The sequence below is a fragment of the Balaenoptera musculus genome, chromosome 7 (assembly GCF_009873245.2).
Source record: "Balaenoptera musculus isolate JJ_BM4_2016_0621 chromosome 7, mBalMus1.pri.v3, whole genome shotgun sequence".
Classification (NCBI taxonomy): Eukaryota; Metazoa; Chordata; class Mammalia; order Artiodactyla; family Balaenopteridae; genus Balaenoptera; species Balaenoptera musculus.
The window spans coordinates 99,370,090-99,393,898 of NC_045791.1; the positions used below are offsets into that span (position 1 = coordinate 99,370,090).

General features: G+C 42.7%; 2 protein-coding genes across 2 annotated transcripts; one reads left to right on the plus strand and one right to left on the minus strand.

The window, feature by feature from the left end:
- Positions 1 to 1,015: 1,015 nt before the first annotated feature.
- On the minus strand, positions 1,016 to 16,207 carry FAM124B (family with sequence similarity 124 member B). Its single transcript, XM_036856925.1, has 2 exons — positions 15,233 to 16,207; positions 1,016 to 3,812 (listed from the first exon to the last, which is right to left on the minus strand). Exons 1-2 carry the CDS (start codon positions 15,962 to 15,964, stop codon positions 3,162 to 3,164), a joined length of 1,383 nt encoding a protein of 460 aa, XP_036712820.1. The 5' UTR covers positions 15,965 to 16,207; the 3' UTR covers positions 1,016 to 3,161.
- Positions 7,967 to 8,395, plus strand: LOC118897691 (ATP synthase subunit g, mitochondrial-like). Its single transcript, XM_036856926.1, has one exon. It carries the CDS (start codon positions 7,998 to 8,000, stop codon positions 8,307 to 8,309), a length of 312 nt encoding a protein of 103 aa, XP_036712821.1. The 5' UTR covers positions 7,967 to 7,997; the 3' UTR covers positions 8,310 to 8,395.
- Positions 16,208 to 23,809: the final 7,602 nt, after the last annotated feature.

Here is a 23,809-nt window from a genome sequence, read left to right on the forward strand (position 1 = left end):
TTTGCCCCAACAACGTCTCAATTTCTTGGCCTTTCATGAAGCGAGCAGTACAAGCTTGGACTGGGTAACACCATCAGAGCTGAGGGCAGATGGGGTATAGCTGAGGCACCTGCGCCACTTCCCTTTGTAAATCAATCTGTGTCCCTCTCCTTCCCTCTCAGCCTGCAAATCCCCTGCTCTACTTCCCCTAAGAGACAAATACATTTGCAAGTTTGCAAATGTTACCATTTCTATTAATGCTTAGCAATATCCAATTAATGCTTGCAAAAAATGTGAACTACTATTAAGGTTAAAAATAGCCAAACAACTGTAATGCAACTTAGTTTTAATATACCTATAAAAAATATAAAATTATCTGATCATCAGGAGTCACTTGTGATACATTTTACATTTCAAAAAATGCAGTACAGGGCTTCCTGGTGGTAGAGTGGTTGAGAATCCGCCTGCCAGTGCAGGGGACACGGGTTCAATCCCTGGTCTGGGAAGATCCCGCATGCCACGGAGCGGCTAAGCCTGGGCACCACAACTACTGAGCCTGCGCTCTAGAGCCCACGAGCCACAACTACTGAGCCCACGTGCCACAACTACTGAAGCCTGCGTGCCTAGAGCCCATGCTCCACAACAAGAGAAGCCACCACAATGAGAAGCCCGTGAACCACAACGAAGAGTAGCCCCCGCTCGCCGCAACCAGAGAAAAGCCCGCGTGCAGCAATGAAGACCCAATGCAGCCAGAAACAATAAATAAATAAAATAGAATAATAAAATAAATAAATTTTTAAAAATACAGTATAAGTAAGTAGAGTCTGGATAATTTGATAATTTGGATTAAACTAGTTAATATGTTTGTCCCTGTTATATGTAAAATCTCTTTTGAACTTTAGGGTTTATTTGATCCTTTCTATCTGTAATTTTCCTCCTAGATGTGTAAACATAAATGACACACATGGTAAAAATCTTAGAGAGTTGGATTTCTTTTTTTTAATTGTAGCATTGCTTTCACTAAAAGTTGTTTCAAAAAAAATCCTTTGTTGTTAAGACATTTTAAAAATGTGAGCCTGAAGGACCATTTGTGATTATAATATCTTACATATTTACAGTGTTTAACAATATCCAAATGCTTTCATATGCATAATCTTGATTTTCCTAACAACCTTGGTACAGAAGATAAGGCAACAGAAGATCAAAGAGTTTAAGGTCACATATAAATAGTAAATTTTAAACTGAGACCAAAATCTGGTCCTCTCTCACATAGCCCACTGGCATTTCCATCCCATCATGCTGTAAATTGGATTCCTATAGTGAGTAGGAGGATACAATAGAGTACATTTTAAGAGTACACTCTTATTTTACAAGTCAATTTTGTAAGTTACTCATTCAAATTCCTCAATATTCTTTATGCTTTCCATGTACTTATATTCCTACCTATGTATTATGTTAAAGGAATTAGATAACCTCAAAAAAGTCGGAAAGAAACTTCAGAACCGCCTGCTGTGCTTTTCAAAGCAGCTCAGTAGTTCAACTTAAATAAGATTTTCATTTTTTTTAAACTCTTATTATAGAAAACCATACCAAAAGTAAGTTCTTCATTCCACATTCTAAGATCTAACTTTAATCTGAGGGAAAGAAAGAAAATGGGGATAAGAATATACTGATAGTATAAGGACAAAAATCCGTTAAGAAGTCGTGTCTTTGTCCATTTGCAGCTGTCTTCCATTTCTATTCTTTTAGGGGGACAGAGCACACAAACTCAGTCCAGTCTCGCTGCCATGAGATTCATGCTTAAGCCTGAACTCATCCTTCTCTCCAATTAGGTATACTCAGTATAGGGGTCTCCAAAAGATCCAGCTAAATCAGCACTTATAGTCACATAACATCTGTTCTGGAAAATGAAGTTCTTGGAGTCAAATAACCTTATAAATTAACTGAAACACACAGACCTCAGATTTTTAAAAAATGTGTGTACAGACCCAACCAAATAATACATCATATGAGCAACTAAGAATTTGTCCATTATGATTATAATTGCAATTCATAATATGCCCAATCTCCATCCACAGGTTGTGAATTCTTATCACAGCCTGTGCAGCAAGTGTGGTAATCAGCTGTGGAAAAGTTTCCCAGAGAAATAAGTTTGAACTTCCACCTGTTCTTAAGAATTGATGGAATGGATTTGTGATACGGTGAAACCATAAATAAGTTTTTGGTTTGATGGCCACAAAATGTATGTGTACCATATACCAATGTCTTATTCAAAGGTAGGTATTCATACACTGTGTTGCACGAATGGATGTATAAATGAATGAATAAATGAATGAGTATTGCAAAGGAATTCAGGAATTTGAACATGGCCAAAAAAACCCAAGTCCTGCTCCAGTGACCCAACCAATGCAATCTTGCTGCCACACTCAGTGGAGATCTCGAATCATCCAATCACATTCCACTCCTCTCTGCTTAATTATATGAACCACGGGCCCCACTGGAGTAGTGCGGAAACAAACAAGCAATGGAGGAGCCGGAAAACCCTAGAGCCTAGCTTTCATTTTTAACTTGATTTTTTTGGTTTCCAGGGTTGCTGCTCATTAAACAGGAAAAAAAGAGAAATGTTTGTGATGTTCAAAACACTTTGCGTGTTAACTCATTCCAGATGCAAACAACTTTAAAGGCAAAAATCACTAGAGGTGAGTGGTGAACAGGGCCTAGTTACCAAATGAGGTCACATAAAAATTAAAAAACACTAAAGAATAAATAGCCCATGCTGCCCGGGGAGATAAGCAATGCAACGCAAGTAAAAATTAAAACCAAATTACAGACTCTAATCAGCATTGCATAACACATCCAACTTATTTGCATACAATGCAATTATCCTGATAGGTACTGAACTCAACACACCCAGCTGTGTTAGTGTGTCTCCAAGGATGTGAGGCATTGGGCTTTTTCCTTGTGCGTTGGCTGTGTTCCCTTGTGACCATGACGGCAAATAAACAACCACTCACCAGCACTGCTAGACTTTGAACATTTGAAATAAAAGCGATACAGATCTGTGCATGGCTAGCATTTAGGGCCCCTCAGATGAACAAGAAACAGGCTGATTCTGGGTCAGTGCTCCATTTCTAGAACATTCTATTGGATTTTGTGTTTTAGAAAAGCACAGTTGTTTTATGCTATATAAAGAATTCTTCTGCTTCTTTTTCTTCACCCTGGGCTGGCAGAGGAAGGGGGCATTTTGAGATTGTCGTCCTGGTACAAAGGTCCCTTTGGCCAGCAAGTGACAGAGGATGAATGCTTTCCTTAAAGATTCTGTTGTTTTTGGAAGCAGCTGCCCCTAAGGAAGAGGTTGACAAGCAGGATGGTGGCTGGTGGGTCCAAAGATCCCTTGGAAATCTGCTCAGAAAAGATTGCCTGGGTCCAGAGCTGACCACGGTGAATCCTGTGTCAACATTCGTCTCTGCCTCTTGCTTCTCAAAGCTGTTTTCCCGTCTGAGGACCTTTATTCTGGCCCCGGGTTCGAGGTGGAGAGAAGGCAGAGGCAGCTGGGAGTCCGTAGCTGGGCTGCTGGGCTGGGCTGAGCGGCCAGGGCTTTTCCACGAAGTGCCACTAGCGCTGTCTGACGCTGTCTGCCCACCAGGCTCAGGCCGCTCCACGGAACCCACCTTGAACCTCCTGCCCCGGCTCTTTCGGCTTCTCGGCTCTAGGGTCCTAATCGCAGAGACAGGGGTCAGCCTGGAGCCCTGGGGGAGCGTGTCAGCTCCCGAGGTGCCATTCAGAAAGGCAAGCTCACCATTCCTAACACCAAGTCCTGGATTCAACTGGACCTATGGGACAAGGAGAAGAGGAACAGGTGTAACCGATGTTTTCCATTAACTAAGTGTCAAGAACAGACTACGTCCTATTCAGCCTTCTGCCATGCTGTGCCCATAGCAGACTTTCAATAAAGTCAGTTGAATTGAATAAAAGTGACAAGTACAATCCTTCAAAGGGATGAGTTGCCACCTTTGCCTCCTGGAAGGTCATTTGACATTATATTCTACCTTTTTTTTTTTTTTTTTTTGATCCAATGAAGTCTTTTTCTTCTGGAAATGGAAAACTGGCATGGCTAGTTCCATATTCAGAAATCATTCAGGGTTGATATTAGACTGTCCAATCTAGAGGAGCCTCCTTGTCATTAATTTTTACTTGAGCTCTGGTAGAATTTTGCAAGACTGACCTTTCTCCTTTACATATGAAGACTTCTTCTCCTTAACCTTCTATGTCAACACGTTCTTCTGGATTTTCTCCTTCCTTTCCATCCACCCCTTCTCAGGGTCCACTGAAGGAGCCTCTTCCCCTGTCAATCTGTGACAGGAGGTAGTTCTTCAGTGCTAAGCGGGCCATCTTCTTTTCTCACTTTACACACTCTCCCAGCCAACCTCGTTGAATCCCCTGCCTTCAATTATTATCTAAATGATGAAGGCTTCTGAAAGTCTAATTATAGTTCAGATCTGTCTCTTAAGCTTCATACCTACCTATCCAACTGTCTTCCAGGCACAAGGTCCTAAAACTCAACATGTCCCAAATTGAACTCATCCCCCTCATCACCCTAAATCTGTTCTGCTTACTCTTTTCCCTGTCTTAGAACCTGGCATGGTTTGCCCCACATTAACCAAGCAAGAGCATCATTTTCCCTTCTCTATCCCTCATGTCACCCATTCCCATGGACTCTTTCTCCCAAAGATCTCTCAGATCTTCCTGTCTTTCCATGTCCACTGCCATTAACCCTAGGCAGGCTGTCATCAACTCTAGTCTGAATTACTGCAACAGCCATCCGAAGGGACACCCCATGGATGCCCTTGCCTCCCTCTAATCCATTCTCCACTCCACTACCAGAGGAGCTTTGAAAACAGTTTTGATCATGTCACCCTCCTACTTCAAGTGGCTTCCTACTCTTCTTAAGAAAAAATCTAAGCCCTTTAGTATGGGCTCCCACACCCTTCACAGTCTGTCCCTTCTTACTCCAGCTTAATTCGCCACCTCTTCCACTTGCCAAAATTGAAATTTGTTCAATTCTTTGGACATTATTTGCTCTTTCTTAATGCCATTGTTTGTGTATATTATTTCCTTTGTCTGGGATATGTCACCTCTGACCCTTCATACCTGTTGTTAACTCCAAGCTTACACATCATTTCCTCTTAGAAGCCTTCTCCATGTCACTGAATCTGAGTTAGGTACCCCTAAATATTGGCTCTGCCACTAATTAGTTGTGAGACTTTAGACAAGTTACCTAATTTTTCTGTGCCTCGGTTTCCTCATCTATAAAAGGAGATCATAATAAGTAGCAATGTCAAAGAGTTGTTGAGAAGATTAAATGATAACAGGGCCTGGAAATAGTAGTGCTAAACATAAGTTGGCTATTATCATCATCACAAATATTATTACTAGCTGTCCTAGCAGCCTGTACTTCCCATATCATAGTAGTTACCACACTATTTTGCACCTGTTTGCTCACTTCTCTATGTCTTCTTCTAGACTTTGCCAGCTGGAAGTGCTGGGATTGTATACACCTTCTTCATCATTGTATCTCCAGTACCTAGCACAATGCCTAACACATGGTAAGTAATCACTAGATGTCTGTTGGATAAATAAATAAAACTTAATGCCTAACAAACTATAAATTATTTGCATATAGAAATGTATGGCCCCTAATTATTAGCCATTAGGTAGATACAAAGTCTTACTAAGAAACTGCCAAAGGACATTTATCCTGTGGATGGCCATTTCTGCAGTCTTTTTTAAGAGAGAGAATATCAACTTTTCCTTTTTTAAGAGAAGTCCTTAGACGATATGGCAGAAGAAAGCACAAGATTATTAATGTAGAAATGCAGGTGTGTGCAGTTGGAGTGAAGAATTTCCAGGAGAAACATAATGCCAAGTGGTTGAGATAAATCTCTTGAGAGAGAATAAAGCTCCTCTTGCCAAAAAAGCAATTGAAATGCATTTGTAGGAATTCTGATCATTTAGAGCCCATCTTTCTAAGAAATATTTGTAAAATGTTACAAATTGAGAGGTAGGTGTTTTCGAGTTTCAGGGAACATTAGTAATTATCTTGATGAACAGCAAGATCATTTGTCATTCATTTGGCTCTAAACACTTGAGAAATAAGAGAATATACATCACTGAAACATGATTAAGCTGTTAAGGGGCAGACTGACATCATGAAGGGAAAATAATATTGTCTTTTACTAAAAGTGATTCCAAGAGATAGCAAAAGAGGATTTCTCCTACATTGGAAAAAAAAAAAAAAAGATTGCATGGGAACAAATTATATAGATAATAAGAAACCCCAAAACAATGCCAAACTTGCTTACTTAAGAGTTGAATCTAGTCTCTTCCAATTAACTGATCTTTTGAAAGGTACTTATTTTAATTTATTAACCAAAACCAGTGATGTTAACCCACCATCCTATAGCAGCAGCAACCTTCTGAGCCATGCTTACAAGCCATGCCCTGATTCCTTCAGGGCAGCATAAAGCAAAGTATTGAGTGAGAGCGGGCGTGTAGGGTTGGAAGTGTGTGTCTGTGTGTCTGTGTGCCTGTGGGTGTCTGTGTGGGGTATGAAGAATGGGGAGGAAATGAGGAGAGGAACAAAGCGGGAGGAATAGAGTCTGAATGAGTGCCTCTGAGAGACTCAGAAATGAGAAAGGAACCCAGAAATGCTACAGAAGAAGCAAATGAATTACTTCATGAGAGACTATCTTCTTTTATTTTAAATGGCTAATAAAGAACATCAAGAAGATCTTAGCTAAAGGTCTGTTGATAAAATGAAGAGAAATATATGTTTGCTTTTGCCAAACTAGCTTCTGGAATATTTACTTTTCTGAAGAGAAACTTATTTCCTGACAACAGGCAGTTAATCAATCAACAAATGGTTCAGAAGCAGCTGTCTGTCTGGTACTCTACCAGACATAAACATTTACAATAAAATACTGAAAAGAGATGGCGAGTCATGAAGTCCCAAATTATATGGTACAAGAATGAGGAAATCTATAATCAGCTGTGTGTTACAAAGTTTAGGTGTAAAATGTTCTAGTTAAGAATGCGCTTATGGCAGGTTTCACAGAGGAGGTGGTGCTTGCACAGGGTCTTAAAGGATAGACAAGTGAGGAGGAAGAGAAAGACATCTCTGGACCAGGAACAGCTCAGGCCGTGTATAAAGGCAGATATCCATAAAATGGAATATTATTCAGCCTGTAAAAAAAGGAAATTCTAACACATGCTACAACATAGATGAACCTTGAAAATATTATGCTGAGTGAAGTAAGGCAGACCCAGAAGGACAAACATTGTATGATACCAGTTATATGAGGTCCCTAGAATAGGCAAATTTATAGGGACAGAAATTAGAGGTTACCAGGGACAGGGGTGGGGGGCAGTTGTGGAGTTATTGTTTAATGGGTACAGGGTTTCTGTTTGGGGTGATGAAAATGTTCTGGAAATGGATAGTGGTGATGATGAAGTACAGTGTAAATGTACTATTAAGTACCATTAGGCACTGAATTCTACACTCAAAATGGTTAAAGTGATACATTTTTATGTTATGTATATTTTACGACAAAAAAATACATGGCTGCGGGAGTGAGCCTAGAGGTCTGGAAAGAAGGTTGGAATAACCAGAGAAGGAGGCAGCAAAGGAAACATTCGGGGGGGCCTGATTATGAAGAGCCCTGAAATTCAGACAAGTGAGCTTTAATTTTATTTGCTAACTTTTGCTATTGAGCTGACAAGGAACAAAAATGTATTCAACAGTCCTGTGTAGGATAAAGCAGATGCCTGGAGCCAGAGTGAAGAGTTAGAATGTTGTAATAACAATGCACATTTGAAGTTAGGTGGGTTTAGGGAAGGAAAGAGAAAAAAAGAAATGTCTCCAAAGGAAAACTAGAACAGTTTAGGGGGGGCTGTCTGAATGTGGGTCTTCCAAAAAGAGAGGCTTTCAGTCGGGGCGACGGGCTTTCCGTCCTAGAGCCATGACCCAGTTTGTCCGTAACCTCGCGGAGAAGGCCCCGGCGCTGGTCAGCGCTGCTGTGACTTACTCGAAGCCTCGAGTGGCCACATTTTGGCACTATGCCAAGGTTGAGCTGGTTCCTCCAACCCCTGCTGAGATCCCTACAGCTATTCAGAACTTGAAAAAAATTATCAATAGTGCTCAAACTGGTAGCTTCAAACAGCTCACAGTTAAGGAAGCTCTACTGAATGGTTTGGTGGCCACTGAGGTGTGGATGTGGTTTTATGTTGGCGAGATCATAGGCAAGCGTGGCATCATTGGCTATAATGTTTGAAGACCAATCTTTGCTTTGTTATTTGGGTGTTCTTGGACCATGTGTGAGCAGACTGCTATTTGAATAAAATAAGACAATGTGTCAAAAAAAAAAAAAAAAAAGAAAAGAAAAGAAAAAGAAAAAAAAAAGAGAGGCTTTAAAAAAGACATGTTTCAAAACCTGTGCAAATGGGAGGGTGACCAGAGCTGGAGAAATTGGGGGCAGGGCTGCAGAGGATGACTTTGGTTTTGTTTGGACTGAATTTGAGATGAGGAGACGTTATGTTTAAATGGTCTTACAGGGAGTTGAAAAAGCCAAAAGCTCAAGAGATAGAGGAGATGAAAATACAGGAGTAAGTTGAACAAAGATGACAACTAAATGCCCAGAATGGGCTTTATTTCTTAATCTTAGGGAAACCTTAAACTTAGGACAGTGGTTCTCAACTGGGGGAAATTTCACCCCCCAGAGGGCATTTGATAATGTCTGGAGACATTTCCTGTTGTCACAACTGAAGGGAAGCAGAGTCGGTTCTAGTATCTAATGGTAGCACCGAGGATGCACTAAATATCCTATAATGCGTAAGACATCTCCCCCACGGCAAAGAATTATCTAGTCCAAAATGTCAACAGTGCTGAGGTTGAGAAAACCTGATTTAGGGGCAAAAAGAGTTGAAACTTTGAAAAAAATGTCCAAGTGATAGAGAGATAGGATAAATCCTTTAATTAGAAGATCCGAGTTATGGAAGCTCACAGAGATAGAGAGATAGGATAAATCCTTTAATTAGAAGATCCGAGTTATGGAAGCTCACAGAGGAGAAACTTTCAAGCAAGGAATGGCCAGCATTTGCCAATACTGCTGACCCTGACCTCAGGCACTGGTGGCCTTAGAGAGAGCAACAAGTCTTCTAGCATCTGTATGAGAGGTGAGGACACAGGGCAAACAGCAGCCCCCAAGACTGGAGAGACATATGAATGAATACGGGGAGTCATGGCTTCCCGGAAAAGAGGATCAAAAGTGGAAACCACTGCAGGAACCAGGACGGGGCGAGGAAAACCTGAACTGTAATTGGCAAATAGCTGGAGGCTTAGTGTGGACAACTCTGAGAGTTAAAAACTCCAGGGGACCCAGTCCCAGGGGAGCCACCCCAGTTTTGTGAGATTTACCTCCAGGAGCGTGACTAGACTCTCACAATAAACATCAGAGAAAAATCCCCTTGTGCTTCTGGAAAGAGAAGGAGAAAAGGAACCATTTTTTTTAATTGAAGTATAGTTGACTTACAATGTTGTGTTAGTTTCTGGTGTACAGCAAAGTGATTCAGATCTTTTTCAGATTCTTTTCCATTATAGTTTACAACAAGATATTGAATATAGCTCCCTGTGCTATACAATACGTCCTTGTTGTTTATCTATTTTATATATAGTAGTTTGTATCTGCTAATCCTAAACCCCTAATTTATCCCTCTCCCCTGCTTTTCCCCTTTGGTAACCGTAAGTTCTTCTATGTCTGTAATTCTGTTTCTGTTTTGTAAGTAAGTTCATATGTATCATCTTTTTAGTTTCCACATATAAGTGATGTCCTATGATATCTGTCTTTCTCTGACTTACTTCACTTAGTATGATCATCTCTAGGTGAAAAGGGACCATTTTTAAATACTCCAGAGCGCTCTGTTCTTAAAAGGCCTTCTCTCAGGGGAAACTAGTTAACCAGAGCCTAACATGCTGTGTATTATCAGAGCCTAACTGACCTGGGTGAAGAGAAATACCCAACTCCAGCTTTCTGTAGCCTTCCATGTGAGAGAAGGGAAGTACTCAACTCCAGCCCACTCTAGCCATTCTCGCCCACCTAAGCAAGGAGGGAAAAAAAAAAATTAAACACTTGCGAAATTCACAGTTCAAGGCATAGACTCACTAAGACAGAGACCTAATTATAGAATGCTTCCCCTCCCCCAACTCCTTACTACCACATTAGTAAAGGCTTATTTACAGCAGTTCCTATACCTGCTACATCATGCCTGGCTATCAGGAAAAAATTACAAGGCATTACAAAAGGTAAAAAGCACAATTTGAAGAGACAGAGCAAGTATCAGAAGCAGACATGGCAGGGATGTTGGAATTATCAGACCCGTAATTTAAAACAACTCTGATTAATATGCTAAGGACTCTAATGGATAAAGTAAACGGCATGCAAGAGTAGATGGCAATGTGAAAAGAGAGATGGAAACCCTAAAAGAAGAACCAAAAAGATAAAAAACAACAACAACAACAACACTGTAACAGAAATAAAGAATGCCTTTGATGGGCTTATTTGCAGACTAAACACAGCTGAGGAAAGATCTCTGAGCTAGAGGACATATCAATAGAATCCTTGAAAAAGAAAAGCAGAGAGGGCTTCCCTGGTGGTGCAGTGGTTGAGAATCCGCCTGCCAATGCAGGGGACACAGGTTCGGGCCCTGGTCTGGGAAGATCCCACATGCCACAGAGCAACTAGGCCCGTGAGCCACAACTACTGAGCCTGCGCGTCTGGAGCCTATGCTCCGCAACAAGAGAGGCCGTGATAGTGAGAGGCCTGCGCACCGCGATGAAGAGTGGCCCCCGCTTCCCGCAACTATAGAAAGCCCTCACACAGAAACGAAGGCCCAACACAGCCAAAACTAAATTAATTAATTAATTAATTAATTAAAAAAAAAAAAAAAGAAAAGCAGAGAGAAAAAAAAAGCCTGAAAAAAAAAAACAGAACAGACTATCTAAAGACTATGGGACAACTAAAAAAGGAGTGGTAGACAAATAATGGGAGTACCAGAAGAAGAGAAAGAGAATGGAATAGAAGAAATGTTTGAAATAATAATGACTGAGAATTCCCCAAATTTATGTCAGACCCCAAACCGCAGATGCATCCACTAAGGACTGCGACAGCAGAACGAAAACTGCCAAGTGGAGAATAGGGTAGCCCAAGGTATGCATTTAATAAACACTTGGTGGTTGAATAAACATTTGACATACCTGCTTATGTATTCAGACATTCATTCATTTACTGAGCATCTACTAGGTACCCTAATATCAATCTCATCAAAAATACACATCCTAGGCTCTAAGAAGCATCAGACAGTGTGCGCTGACAGGAGGTTATGTGGGAAAAGACATGGAGAGACAGCTAGCAGCCTTCTTATGCAGACAATAATTGCGCTACAGTTTCTACTTTACAAAGCACCTCCATGTATACTCTCCTTTTTGATCCTCATAATGCAAATTGTACATGTCAGTACCATTCAGTGGCTCTGTCAGTGACTGCTGATTACAGTCAGAATAAGACAGAAGCTACTTGGCAAAGCTTTTGCTCATTCACACAAGAATGGATTTGCCTACCATGTGCCAGATGCTGTTCTAGGTACTGGGAGTATAAGAGTGGACCAAATATATAAACAGCTCATGCAGCTCAATATTAAAGAAACAAACACCCCAATCCAAAAATGGGCAGAAGACCTAAATAGACATTTCTCCAAAGAAGATATACAGATGGCCAAGAAGCACATGAAAAGCTGCTCAACATCACTAATTATTAGAGAAATGCAAATCAAAACTACAATGAGGTATCACCTCACACCGATTAGAATGAGCATCATCAGAAAATCTACAAACAACATATGCTGGAGAGGGTGTGGAGAAAAGGGAACCCTCTTGCACTGTTGGTGGGAATGTAAATTGATACAGCCACTATGGAGAACAGTATGGAGGTTCCTTAAAAAACTAAAAATAGAATTACCATATGATCCAGCAATCCCACTACTGGGCATATACCCTGAGAAAACCATAATTCAAAAAGACACATGAAAAAAAAAAAAAAAAGACACATGCACCCCAATGTTCACTGTAGCACTATTTACAATAGCCAGGTCATGGAAGCAACCTAAATGCCCATCGACAGATGAATGGATAAAGATGTGGTACATATATACGATGGAATACTACTCAGCCATAAAAAGGAATGAAACTGGGTCATTTGTTGAGACGTGGATGGATCTAGAAACTGTCATACAGAGTGAAGTAAGTCAGAAAGAGAAAAACAAATATCGTATATTAACGCATGTATGTGGAACCTGGAAAAATGGTACAGATGAACCGGTTTTTAGGGCAGAAGTTGAGACACAGATGTAGAGAACAAACTTATGGACACCAAGGGGGGAAAGCCACGGGGGGGTGGGGGGGGTGGTGTGATGAATTGGGCAATTGGGATTGACATGTATACACTGATGTGTATAAAATTGATGACTAATAAGACTGTATAAAAAGTAAATAAAATAAAATTCAAAAATTAAAAAAAAAAAGAGTGGACCGAAAAAGGTCCCTGTCCTCATGGTGCTTACCTCCAGTGGCTGAGCACGTGCCTGATGATGTGGCCTCTGCCCACCTGCCCATCCTCCTCCCCGCGACCCCCTCCCTTCTCTCCAGGCACATGGAATCACAGGCGCTTTTCTGAACATGCCTGCTAAGCAAATGCTATTCCACACATTGTCACCCGCCATCTCCTCTGTTTGGAACACTTTCCTCCCTTCCCCATCTAGCTACTTCCTTCTGGGCCATCCAGCTCAGCCAGGCCCAGACATCACCTCTCCTGGAAGCTTTGCCCATCACCCTCATTGGGTCTAGCAACCCCCCCCTTTCCCCCCCACCTCACACACATGTCCATCCTGGAAGGGTTACACATGGGGAAGTTAACTTGTGATTATAGCTCTCCCTTAAATAGATATTGGTTTCTTTCTCTGGTGGACATTAGTCATTTTTGCCACCCAGCATTTGTCCCCTCACTGATCTTCCTTGGGGACCCTTGTCCCCCGCCTCCATGAGTCCCAAGGGAGTCTGAGTCCACAAAAAAATCTCGGGATGCAGGGTAGCAGAGCCTCTGCCTCAGAACTAAGCTAATCCACCTCATCCCGTTCCCCTGAATGCAATGATCGATTTAGAGAAGAGAATCGGATCCAAGTTGGTCCGATTGACGTGAAGTCCAGAAGTTCTGTTGGACCACTGTAGGGTGAGGAACTCAAAAGGATAGTCCTCAGAGCTGCTGGCAGCCAGCTGGTGACCACAAGGGCCTGTCTGAGGAGGTGGCGGAGCTGAGAGTGGGCTCCTAAGCCTGCCTCAGGACTCAGGCTACTTACTTACAAAAACCAATTCAGTTACCGTCCCCTATCCTCTCTGCCCCCAAGCAAGTCTGGGCTGGGTTTTCTATCCTGAAAAATTCACCCCATTATAGGAGTGAAGTAGCTACAAGGTATTATCTTTTATAGTGTATTACAGCCAAGCCTTTGTATATGCTTTCTTCAGGGACTTTTATATGACACCAGAAACAGAAGTTTCCAGAAGATAATCGCCCGTTTTGTTGGCAAAAGCCTAAACTCATTGACGTCTTTATCCAAAAAACTATTCTTCACTCCCCAAATTTGACTTAACTTTCCAAAGGAACTAAGTTGTATAAGCCGTGGTTCAGAAGTAAAAATGTCAGTTAGCCTTTGAAACAGAAATGTGTCCCCTGCTGCACACATATATTAAATTTTTGCTTGACAGTGAGGTTTAGATTCTGGAGATTAACTAAGGCTGAAGGAAAAACTTTAGATGCCTTGGAAATTAGTGGGTTATGTGACAGGCAGCTAACAGAAACAATGCCTGTCCACCTTATGTGAATGAGAAGGTAAATAATTTAGAGATCATTACATACACTATCAATATGACTCATATTTTATTAATGACTCAAAGCTGATGACAACAAAATTAATCAAAAGGAAAGATAATTCATCTTCTAGCCTGTTTTTACTTTATCCGATAGGCCTTAAAAGGGTTTCTGACCCTTTCTCACAGACAGAAATTTTGCTGTGAATATCACGTACACCTCCCTGCCTGCACACACTTACACACACACACTCACACATGCACCCAGCCCTGGACTGCAGTGGTCAACTGCAGTGGTCACTTCCTCTTGTGTCTTAGGCAAGTAACTATTCCCTCTACCCCTCAATTTTCCCTTCTGCAAAACTTCCTATGTTGTAAGAAGGACTGAATAAAACAATCAATGTGAAATACATACTCTAGGGCATAATATGAACAATAACAGCTAAAATTGCATTCTAGGCACTATCTTGAGCACTTTATAAGTGTCAGGTCATTTAGCATAGATAACAACCTGTACTCTAGGAAGATGCTAATATTACCCTCATTGAAGAACCCAAGGCTCAAAAATCACACAGCTACTAAGCAGCAAGATTCAACTGCCACATAATCCTTCATAAGAAATGACACATGGTAGCTATCACGATCGTGCTTGCTTTCAATAGGATGCCTACAGAAGAAGGCTTTAATTTTAAGGTTTTATTTTGAAGGCTTCTAACTATATAACTTTATTTGGGGTAAAATTTGACAGTGATGCAAGATGCTTAAAAATTAAGTCAATAGGACGGCATACTTAACATCCCCAACCATAATTACAGCTTCAGCTTCCTTAGGTCCAGATGGAAAGAACTAATGATATTTCTGGACCCAAAGAGTGGGCAAAGTATTTGTGTATAGTTGAGGAGCATGATTAAAGGAAAATCTGAGAAGTAGGGTGCTGCCTGATTCTACTGCAAACTACTTGTGCAAGTTACCAGCTCACAGAATCTGAACTTCCTTATCTGTCAGATGAAGGGATTTTATTAAATCAGTGCCTCTCAACCACGTTACAAGCTACATATTAGAATCATCCAAGGAGCTTTTAAAAAGATTACCCAAACCAGTGTGCCCCCAAAGATTCTAATCTAACTGACCTGGGGTGCAGCCATGGCATGGGAATGTTTGAAAACTCCCCAGAGATTTTGGTGTGCAACCAAGGTTGAGAACCACGACATTAAATCATCTCTTGGGTGTCAAATCCCACAGTTCCATGTGCATCTAAAGATCACAGAGACCAAACAGAAATACCTGAAGGAGAATCTTGTTGCCGTCATAGTCCTGTGTTTGCCACCGGGTATGGCTGATGGGGACACACGGATGGGGTAGAAGAGGCACTAACTGGCCAATCTCTTGAACCTTGAACTGCAACACTGATGCCTCTTTGGGGTCCACCGACACTCCAGGGGGCAGCTGCTTCAGGGAGAGCTGCAGGGCAAAGCTCTCGGTGGAGTAGAGCGCGAAGAAACAGAAGTTGCTCTTCTGCAAGGTGGCTTCCCTCTGCAGGATCATCTCATAGAGCCCGATGGCATCCTCGTAGTTATCAAAACTGCAGTAGAGCGTCACTCTCAGGACCTCGGTGCCACAGTGCACCTGCCTCACGCCCCAGACGGGCATCTGGTTGTCCAGACTATAGAATTCCTGATTGGCGAGAATATAGGGGCACGGTCTTCCCTGCGCATTCTGGGTGGGGTAGCACTGCCACGGCCAATGCTGTAGGGAGTCAAGAACGCGAAACAGCCGCTCCTCTCCGAGGCGTTCATGCAGGAAGAGCAGAACAGACATCCCCGGGAAGCGGGACCGCTTGGAGTGGCATTTGTCATAGTATTTCACTGGACTGACCCGCTCAGACACCAGAAAGACACGGACCTCTGGGCAAATGCAGTCCAGGAGCTGGTCCAGGGTTTGCTGCAGAAGCGAGCCATGCCCAGAGTTGGCCAGGAGGTGGACAGTCATGGCCAGAGGCTCCCGCGTCTCGTCCATCGTGGATGCCGAGGATGACAAAGGATGCAAGCGAGCAGGGCCCACTGGTCCAGCTTCTGAAATGAATGGAGGGGTTCCCACGTGCAGCCTTCAGCCCACCAGGAAGCCTTCAGGACTTCAGAGCCACGCCCTTACCCTGTGCTGCGGGTCGCCGCTGGCCACACTGTGAGAGAATCTCCGCAAATCAGGCACAACAGCTTTCAGGACACACCACAGCGGCAGGGTCGATGTCACCCAGCCAGTGCATAATGTAACCGCGTGTGTGGGGCTGCATTGGGCGCTCCCAGGGTTTCTGTTTGACCTAAAAACCTATAATCCTGAGAAACACCCGAGTGGGTGGTTCTTACGGACACTCAGTAAAGGAAATGACCAGGCAAAAAGGAACACGAGTCGGCTCTGTGAGGCTGATAGCAATCTGTTTAGTTGAAAAGACATGCATTTTATGGACCCACAATGGGCTCTGATTTCCTCCTTACCTCCCTCCCTGTTTATAGTAAGCCACCTGAATACAATGACTGCTTTAAAACAATTCTCAAAACTTGTCTCTTTGCCAGGAATTTTTCCCCTTTGTCTTTTTATTTTATTTTTGAACAATTGATGCCAGGGCATTGAAGAGAAGTTACTTTATCTAAATAATTTTGACTGTTCACTGAAAATGAATCGCTCTGCTGCAAAGTCTGAGTGTACTCAAAAGACATTGATTCATGCCAATTCTTTAGAAAGAGTGAGAGTTTTCCAACGTCCATAATAATCATTGTTCATGTCTATTGAAGATTTACTACGTGTCCATCATAAACTGTCCCAGAGCTTTACATAAACTGGTTTAATCCTCCAGTAAATCTATGAAGAGACTATTATCCCCAAATTACTGAGGAAGAAACTGAGGCACAGAAAAGCTAAGTAACTTGCCCAAGATCTTGCAGTGAAAAAGTGACCGAGGGAAGATTTGAACCCAGGAACTGAGTGGTCTCCCTGTGAACCACAGAGAAGGTGCCTCTCTGGGACCTGGATGTCCCAGACCGGATTTTTCTTCCTAAGTATAAGGAAAGGACGTCCAAGCAGGTTCTTGTTGAGGACACACATTGCCCAGAGATTGTGTGTGCTGTTGAATCTTAAACTGAATAATCTTCAGTAAGAATATCCAAGCTCTAAACGTAACACTCACCCTAATGTGTTCTAAATATCCATTTAAAAATCATTTGCTACTCTGATAGCTGTGCTTCTAAAAATGTGGACAAGCACATTTTTCTAAACATAATTCATAACATAAGCAATTTATTAATGCTTGTAGTGGAACATGGTGTGACGATGTTTTACAAATTAAAAGCACTTTTGTGATGAAAAATATAGTTTACTCTAACTTTATTTTATATATGTTGATTGCTTGAGTAGTAAAAGAACCAAATTTAACATCAAATATTGTTATCTGTGGAAGGGAATCATTTCTATTCAGATTTCCTTTCTAAATCTAACCTACACTTCCAATCATTTGCGTTTCATAAGTCCTATACTTTGCATTGGAAAAATCTATAAATAGAGTTTATTACAGATAAGTTGTTTTTTAATCACCACCAGTGATTCAGTAATTAAATTCATTTTGCTTCAACTTTCCCAGCATCATTCGAGGTTTTTTTTTTAAAGGCATTATATTTCTGAAGCTTTTTTTAAAATTTTGATTTAGGTTACACACTGGTGTTTGAAAGGCAATAACTTTCTCATCCCCCAGTATGACTCCCCTCCCCTCTCCCCTGTCCATCCACTCGCGGAGCTGACTCGGGCATTTGAGACTTGAGACACAGTTTTTGCAAACAGTCTTTGCAATTCTGGAAATAGCTCTAAAGATTGGAGGAGAAAAATTATACCCCTGAGACAAAGATATTAACTCGCAACATTGTGTAGAAGGCAAGTGTTTATGCCCTTATACAGAAAAGGTTTTGCTCCTTTTGATGTTGTTGTAATCTTCCGTCCAGTGAGAAAACATTCTTTTTCCTTGTGAGGTTGTCAATTCTGTGAGGATTGAAAAGATGTCGTTAATCCGATGGCTGCCTAAGTGCCAAGAAACCGGGGGATGGGACAGGGGGGCACCACCACACTCCTTTCCGACTGACTGCCTCTGCAGTTATTTCTCCAAGAACCTGAAATATTGACGCCCCGACCTCACCTCCAGGGACGGCCTCCGTTCCTCACAGACCCCTCCGCCCACGGCAAAGGCCAGATCCTCAGCTGGGCTCCCCGGTGCTCTTCATTTCTGCACACTGCCTCTGTTGAAAGCACAGACGCATATATTAGGGGAAGTCATCAGCTTTGCCGCCCGGTACCTGGACAGCTGACACTCGATCCTCTACCTCTTTTTTCCCCTGAAACTTGGCAAAAGATGCCCAGGTATCTGTCAGTCACCAGCTCCTGGACAGCCCCCACCTAGTCAACTCCTCACAGCAAAGTGGAGAAGCTGGTGACAGGAGGCACCGGGAAATCTAAGAACTCAGCTAGTTAGGAGGATTTGTTGGAGCCTGTGGACATCCTTCAGGATTTTTCCCTGCGGCAAATCTCAGAAATGTACGGGGATACATTCAAACTCCGAGATCCTACCCACACCCCAAGAAAACTTTGAGAAAGGGTTTCTTTCCCTCTTTATAAAATGTGTTTATTTATCCCATATGTTGAGAGCCAGCCACTGTGCCCGGAGCAGAGGAGAGATCATCACCAAGTCTCGCTCTGGATGAGCGCCTTCAGTTACGTCATCAGGGATCAAGGTCACTGCAGGATGCCATGGAAACCCCGAGGAGGAGCCACCAACCTAGATGAGAGGGCCAAGGAAAGCCAAGGAAAGGAGATGCTACTTGAAGTTCTGGAAGGTGAGGAGACAGGAGTCAGGCCGGTAAGGAGACTGGGTGTGCGGAAGAAGGAGGGATTCCAGGGAAAGGAAGCGGATGGGGACAAAGTACTCCCCTTGTCCTTGTCCCTATCAGGACAAGAGTGAGGGCCCTGTGACCCACAGGCTGAACTCAAGGTCGCTGCCGGGTGGGAACAAAGAAGGGGGGAAAAAGCTGCAAAGGCGGCCAGGCTTCTCAGGTCACCGTAAAGGCTTTGGATTTTCTTCTACCAGGAACAGAACCACAAAAGAGTTGGCTTGAAAAAGGACCCAGTGATGGGTCCAAGGAGCCTCCCAGCATGGCGCCGTCGGCCATCAAATAGGAAACGCTGGAGAAAGGAGGCAGCTGGGGGTGAGGCCGAGGAGCGGTTTGGACACGGTGGGTGTCAATGCCCGCAGGTCATCCAAGTCGAGATGGCAGGTAGCCATTTAAAGTGGAACTTAGGGCTTCCCTGGTGGCGCAGTGGTTGAGAGTCTGCCTGCCAATGCAGGGGACACGGGTTCGAGCCCTGGTCCGGGAAGATCCCACATGCCGCGGAGCAACTAAGCCCGTGCGCCACAACTACTGAGCCTGCGCTCTAGAGCCCAGGAGTCCCAACTACTGAGCCCACGTGCCGCAACTACTGAAGCCCACGTGCCTAGAGCCTGTGCTCTGCAACGAGAGAAGCCACCGCAATGAGAAGCCCGCGCACTGCAATGAAGAGTAGCCCCCGCTCACCACAACTAGAGAAAGCCTGCACGCAGCAACGAAGACCCAACACAGCCAAAAATAAATAAATAAAATAAGTAAATAAAATGGAACTTAGAGGAGAGCCACAGACCAGAGAATATGGGCGGGGAACCGTTGGTCTTTGGGTAACCGTGGGAATTCACGTGACGATCCAGCTGGAGAACACACAACAAGGATAGGAAAGGCGAGAAGAGGATGGGACTCTGGAGTACCCAGATTAAGGGACATGCGGCATGTAAGTGGCATCCGGAGAGAATTGAAGAGTGGGCGTGTCATCCGAACCCAGTGTGGGTGTTTGTGTCTTGGGTTACGAGGATTTCAGGAGGTGGCCTTGGCTGGGCAGACCACGATACTCAGTGTCAAAGAATAGCATTTGTGACTCACTTGACCTTCTCAATGGAGGAAACTCAAAAGAAGCACCAAGCAGACCTCAGAGCCATTCAATCCTGTTTTCCTCGTTCCCAGAACAACCTTAATTCTGATTCTTTGTCTGATACTCGGTTGCTAACCAGGAGCTAGACATTCAGAACTTGGGCAGGAGCTGGAGAAAAGGTGCTGGGAAGCGATCATGTCTTGCTTACTTTTAAACCCCCGAGAGCAGCCTACAACCCCAGACCTGCAGAGTAGGCACAAGATAGATCTGCAGCGAAGAAGGAATCTTGGCATTTCCTGAAGGATAAGAATCGCAGGGAAGCAAAGGGACTTTCCCAGCATCACATAGCTGGTTAGTGGCAGAGCCTGGGTTTCTGGTTTTTAAACCATACTTCCCCACCCCTCCTAAGAGAAGCTGTGCACAGCAGCTGCCTCTATTCAGGTCAGAGCCATTCAAGTTCAGGACATGTGCCAGCATATAAAAAGGAAAAAGGGAGAAATGAGGGGTGGGCATTATACACATTGTTTGTGTCCCGTGCCCTAGGCACATCTGGTTAACGTGTTTCCCCATCCTCAGCATTCCCGCTCTGATGCCATTTATATACTCAGCTTTCACCATCTGGCCAGCCCTTCTTCCAACACACACACACACACACACATGCACATACACACGCCTCTACCCTGGGGTCATAACTTCTGGCTTCTCAAGGGAGTTCTGGCAGAAACAGCAGCAGGCAGACAATGGAGACCTATGACTCCTGCCCCCTCTGGGCTCCTCCTAGGGCAGAGGTGGAAGGAAGTGGTCACAGAAGCTCCTTCTCCAGGCTGTTGTGGCTCTTAGCTGAAAGCTTCTCTCCCAGCTCCCCAGAGGAGAGCCCCTGCCCAACCCCGAACAATGCTATCAGCTTCCTATTAAATTGCCATCTGTTTCCCTTTTCCCAGGACAATGCAGCCCAGCAGCACAGCCTGTGAGCTGATACTCTGCAGTTTTCACAGGTGCAACAAAGAAGGCGTGTTTCCTCCTCCATCTTTATGGTGGTCTTCCTTTCTGACATTGTTTCCAATGCTCTGACCAACTATAGTTCTCAGCTGAACCACTCAGTAGCTGTTGTCGACTGAACTAAAATCGCACAATGTAAAAGTTGTGAGTAAAGTTTTATTCGGGACCTTACTGAGGACTATTGCCCAGGAGACAGACTCTCAGGTAGCTTTGAGGAACTACACTGAAGAGGGAAGGCAGGAGCCAGGATGTAGATGAACCTTTTTGCTGGGAAAAACATGTAGTCAAGCCTAAAACGATTACTGCTAGTCACAAAGAACAGACATCTCCAGTTACTGTTTTTAGTGCTTTTCTATGTATGGGAAGATGCAAGAATCTAGGGTCATTGAAATTTTTCCTTAGATAGGTATCTTAACTATCTAGGGGCCAGTATATCCAAAGCACAGAATGCATCCTGTTTTTTCTCCATCCTGAATTCCCCTCAGGGTGCAATGACTGAAGTGGCTAATGGCTTGATCCTTGTAGAACTGGAATAGTGGGCAACATTTTTTTCTTTGCACTGTGTAAGAAGGCAGAGAAGTAGAATGGAACAAGCTGTGAACCAGGGATGTGAGCCACACCACCTGGCTCTGCTGCCCACCCAGCGAGGACCTGAGATTCCTAATACCTCAGGTTTGGTTTCATCATCCATTGAAGATAAAACATAGCAATGGTAATAATTGACCTGACTCTCTCCACGGAGTGGATCAAATGAACTTAAAATACCCCAGAGGGCCTTCCAAGCTCTCAAGTGCTCTGCTAGTAGAATCATCTCAACATGAAATATTTTATATTTAATATTATTTTAACTCCCCAAATAATATCCAGCAGATGGGTATTATTGGATATTGCAAATGGATATCTAGCAAAAGGAATGGATAAATAAATTAGTGTACATTATTTTCATGGAATACTATGCAGCTTTAAAAAATAATGAAAGAACTTGGGAGAAGTAGATTGGCGCCATCTAGTAAGGCTGAAGATCTACATACCCTACGCTTCAGCATTTCCCCTCCCAGGTATAACCTCTGGAGAAATTCTCTCACATATGCACAAAAGCAGGCAAATTCAAGAATGTTTTATAGCTGCATTGATTGAAATACTAAAAAAAGTAGTGGGGGAGAGGGAACCAACTAAATGCACACTAATAGAAGAATAGATAACTATTTATATCACATTCTTGCAGTAGAATATGCTACATCAAGGGAAGTGAATGAACCTGAACTACCCACTTTAGTTTGAATGAATCTCACAAACATAAATTTGAGTGAAAAAAGTAAGTTGCAGAAAGCACATATAGAATTATACCATTAATGTAAAATTTGGAAATATGCAAAGACTCTCCACTGGTTATAGATATAAACCTAGTTAGGCGAAGAATAAAGAAATGCATGGGAATGAGAGACACCAAATTCAAGATAGCGAGGTGGGGGATCTGTTCAATGTATTGATAATCTTTATTTATCAATCTGGGTAGTGGGTACAGGTGTGCTCATTGTATTGTTCTAGACCTTTCTGAAGTATTTCATAATCATTTTAATGAGGGAGCTCTATTGTGTAACGACCTAGAAAGATAGCTCCAGTATCGTATAAAACAAAACAAAAGCATATGTAGCATAAGATTCTATTTTCCTATAAGAACTATATATATGCATATGTGTATGTGTGTATGATAGGCAAACACAGGAAAAACGTCTAGAAGGATATAAACCAAGTTTGTATAAGAGTGTCAATAGAGGACACTTCTGGGAGATGGGATTATAAGGTAAAGGAGCATTTCTTTCCCTACTTCATTTCTTCATGCATTTCTATACTACTCATATTTATTACAAATACCATGTATTACTTTTGGAATTAAATAATAAATAATACATGAACTACAGCCTTCTAATCCATTCTTTCAACAAATGTTTACCAAGCACCTATCATGTAATTCAGGGCTAGATGCTGGGGAATACCAATGATTAACAAAAATTAATACTGCCCTGGATCTCATGGAGCTTATATTCTGGTGGGAGAGACAGACATTGATCGAATAATCACTCAGTGAGATGTAAAATGGTACCTCAAATAAGTGATGTAGAATATTTGCTCTGTTCGGGGAGCTCAAACAGGCCATCTCAGCAGAAGGAAGCTGCAATCTTGAAAAGGAGCAGACATTACCTGGGAGAAGTGGGAAGGACATTCTAAGACAAGGACCAGCACATGCAAAGACCCTGTGGTAGGCAGGAGCATGGTGGCATGAAGGACTGGCTCATGTAGCTGTTGGTGCCATGTGCTAAGATAGGAAATTCTGCAGGAAGAGCAGGTTTAGCTGGGTGTGGCTGGGAAGTTTTGATATATGAGTTCCAGAAAAATGTCATATGATTCAAAACGTTCCTAGCAACCCAGGAAAGAAGAAAGTCCGGACAGTCATTGGACAAATAATAATAACTCTAATACTTATTGAACACTTACTGTGTGCCAGGCACTGTTCTAAACATTGGACCTATTAACTAGTTTAATCCTCACAACAACCTTATGAGGTAGGTTCTACGATTATGCCCATTTTACAGATGAGAAAACTGAGAAACAGATGGAAAAACACAAGAGCATAGAAGTTTTAGTCATATGATATCTGAATATGTAAAGCCAAAACAACCTTTAATTATTTGGTGTCTTCGTTTTCTGTTACAATAGTAATAATTTTCCAGAAAATTGGGGGTTCACTGAACTGGGGAAAATAGCTGTGTGCTCTTGGAGGGCTGAGATCACATCTATACAACCTTCCATTGTGTCACTGTCACAAAGCCTGACACCTGTGAGCACTTCATAAATGTTTGCTGCAGAAAG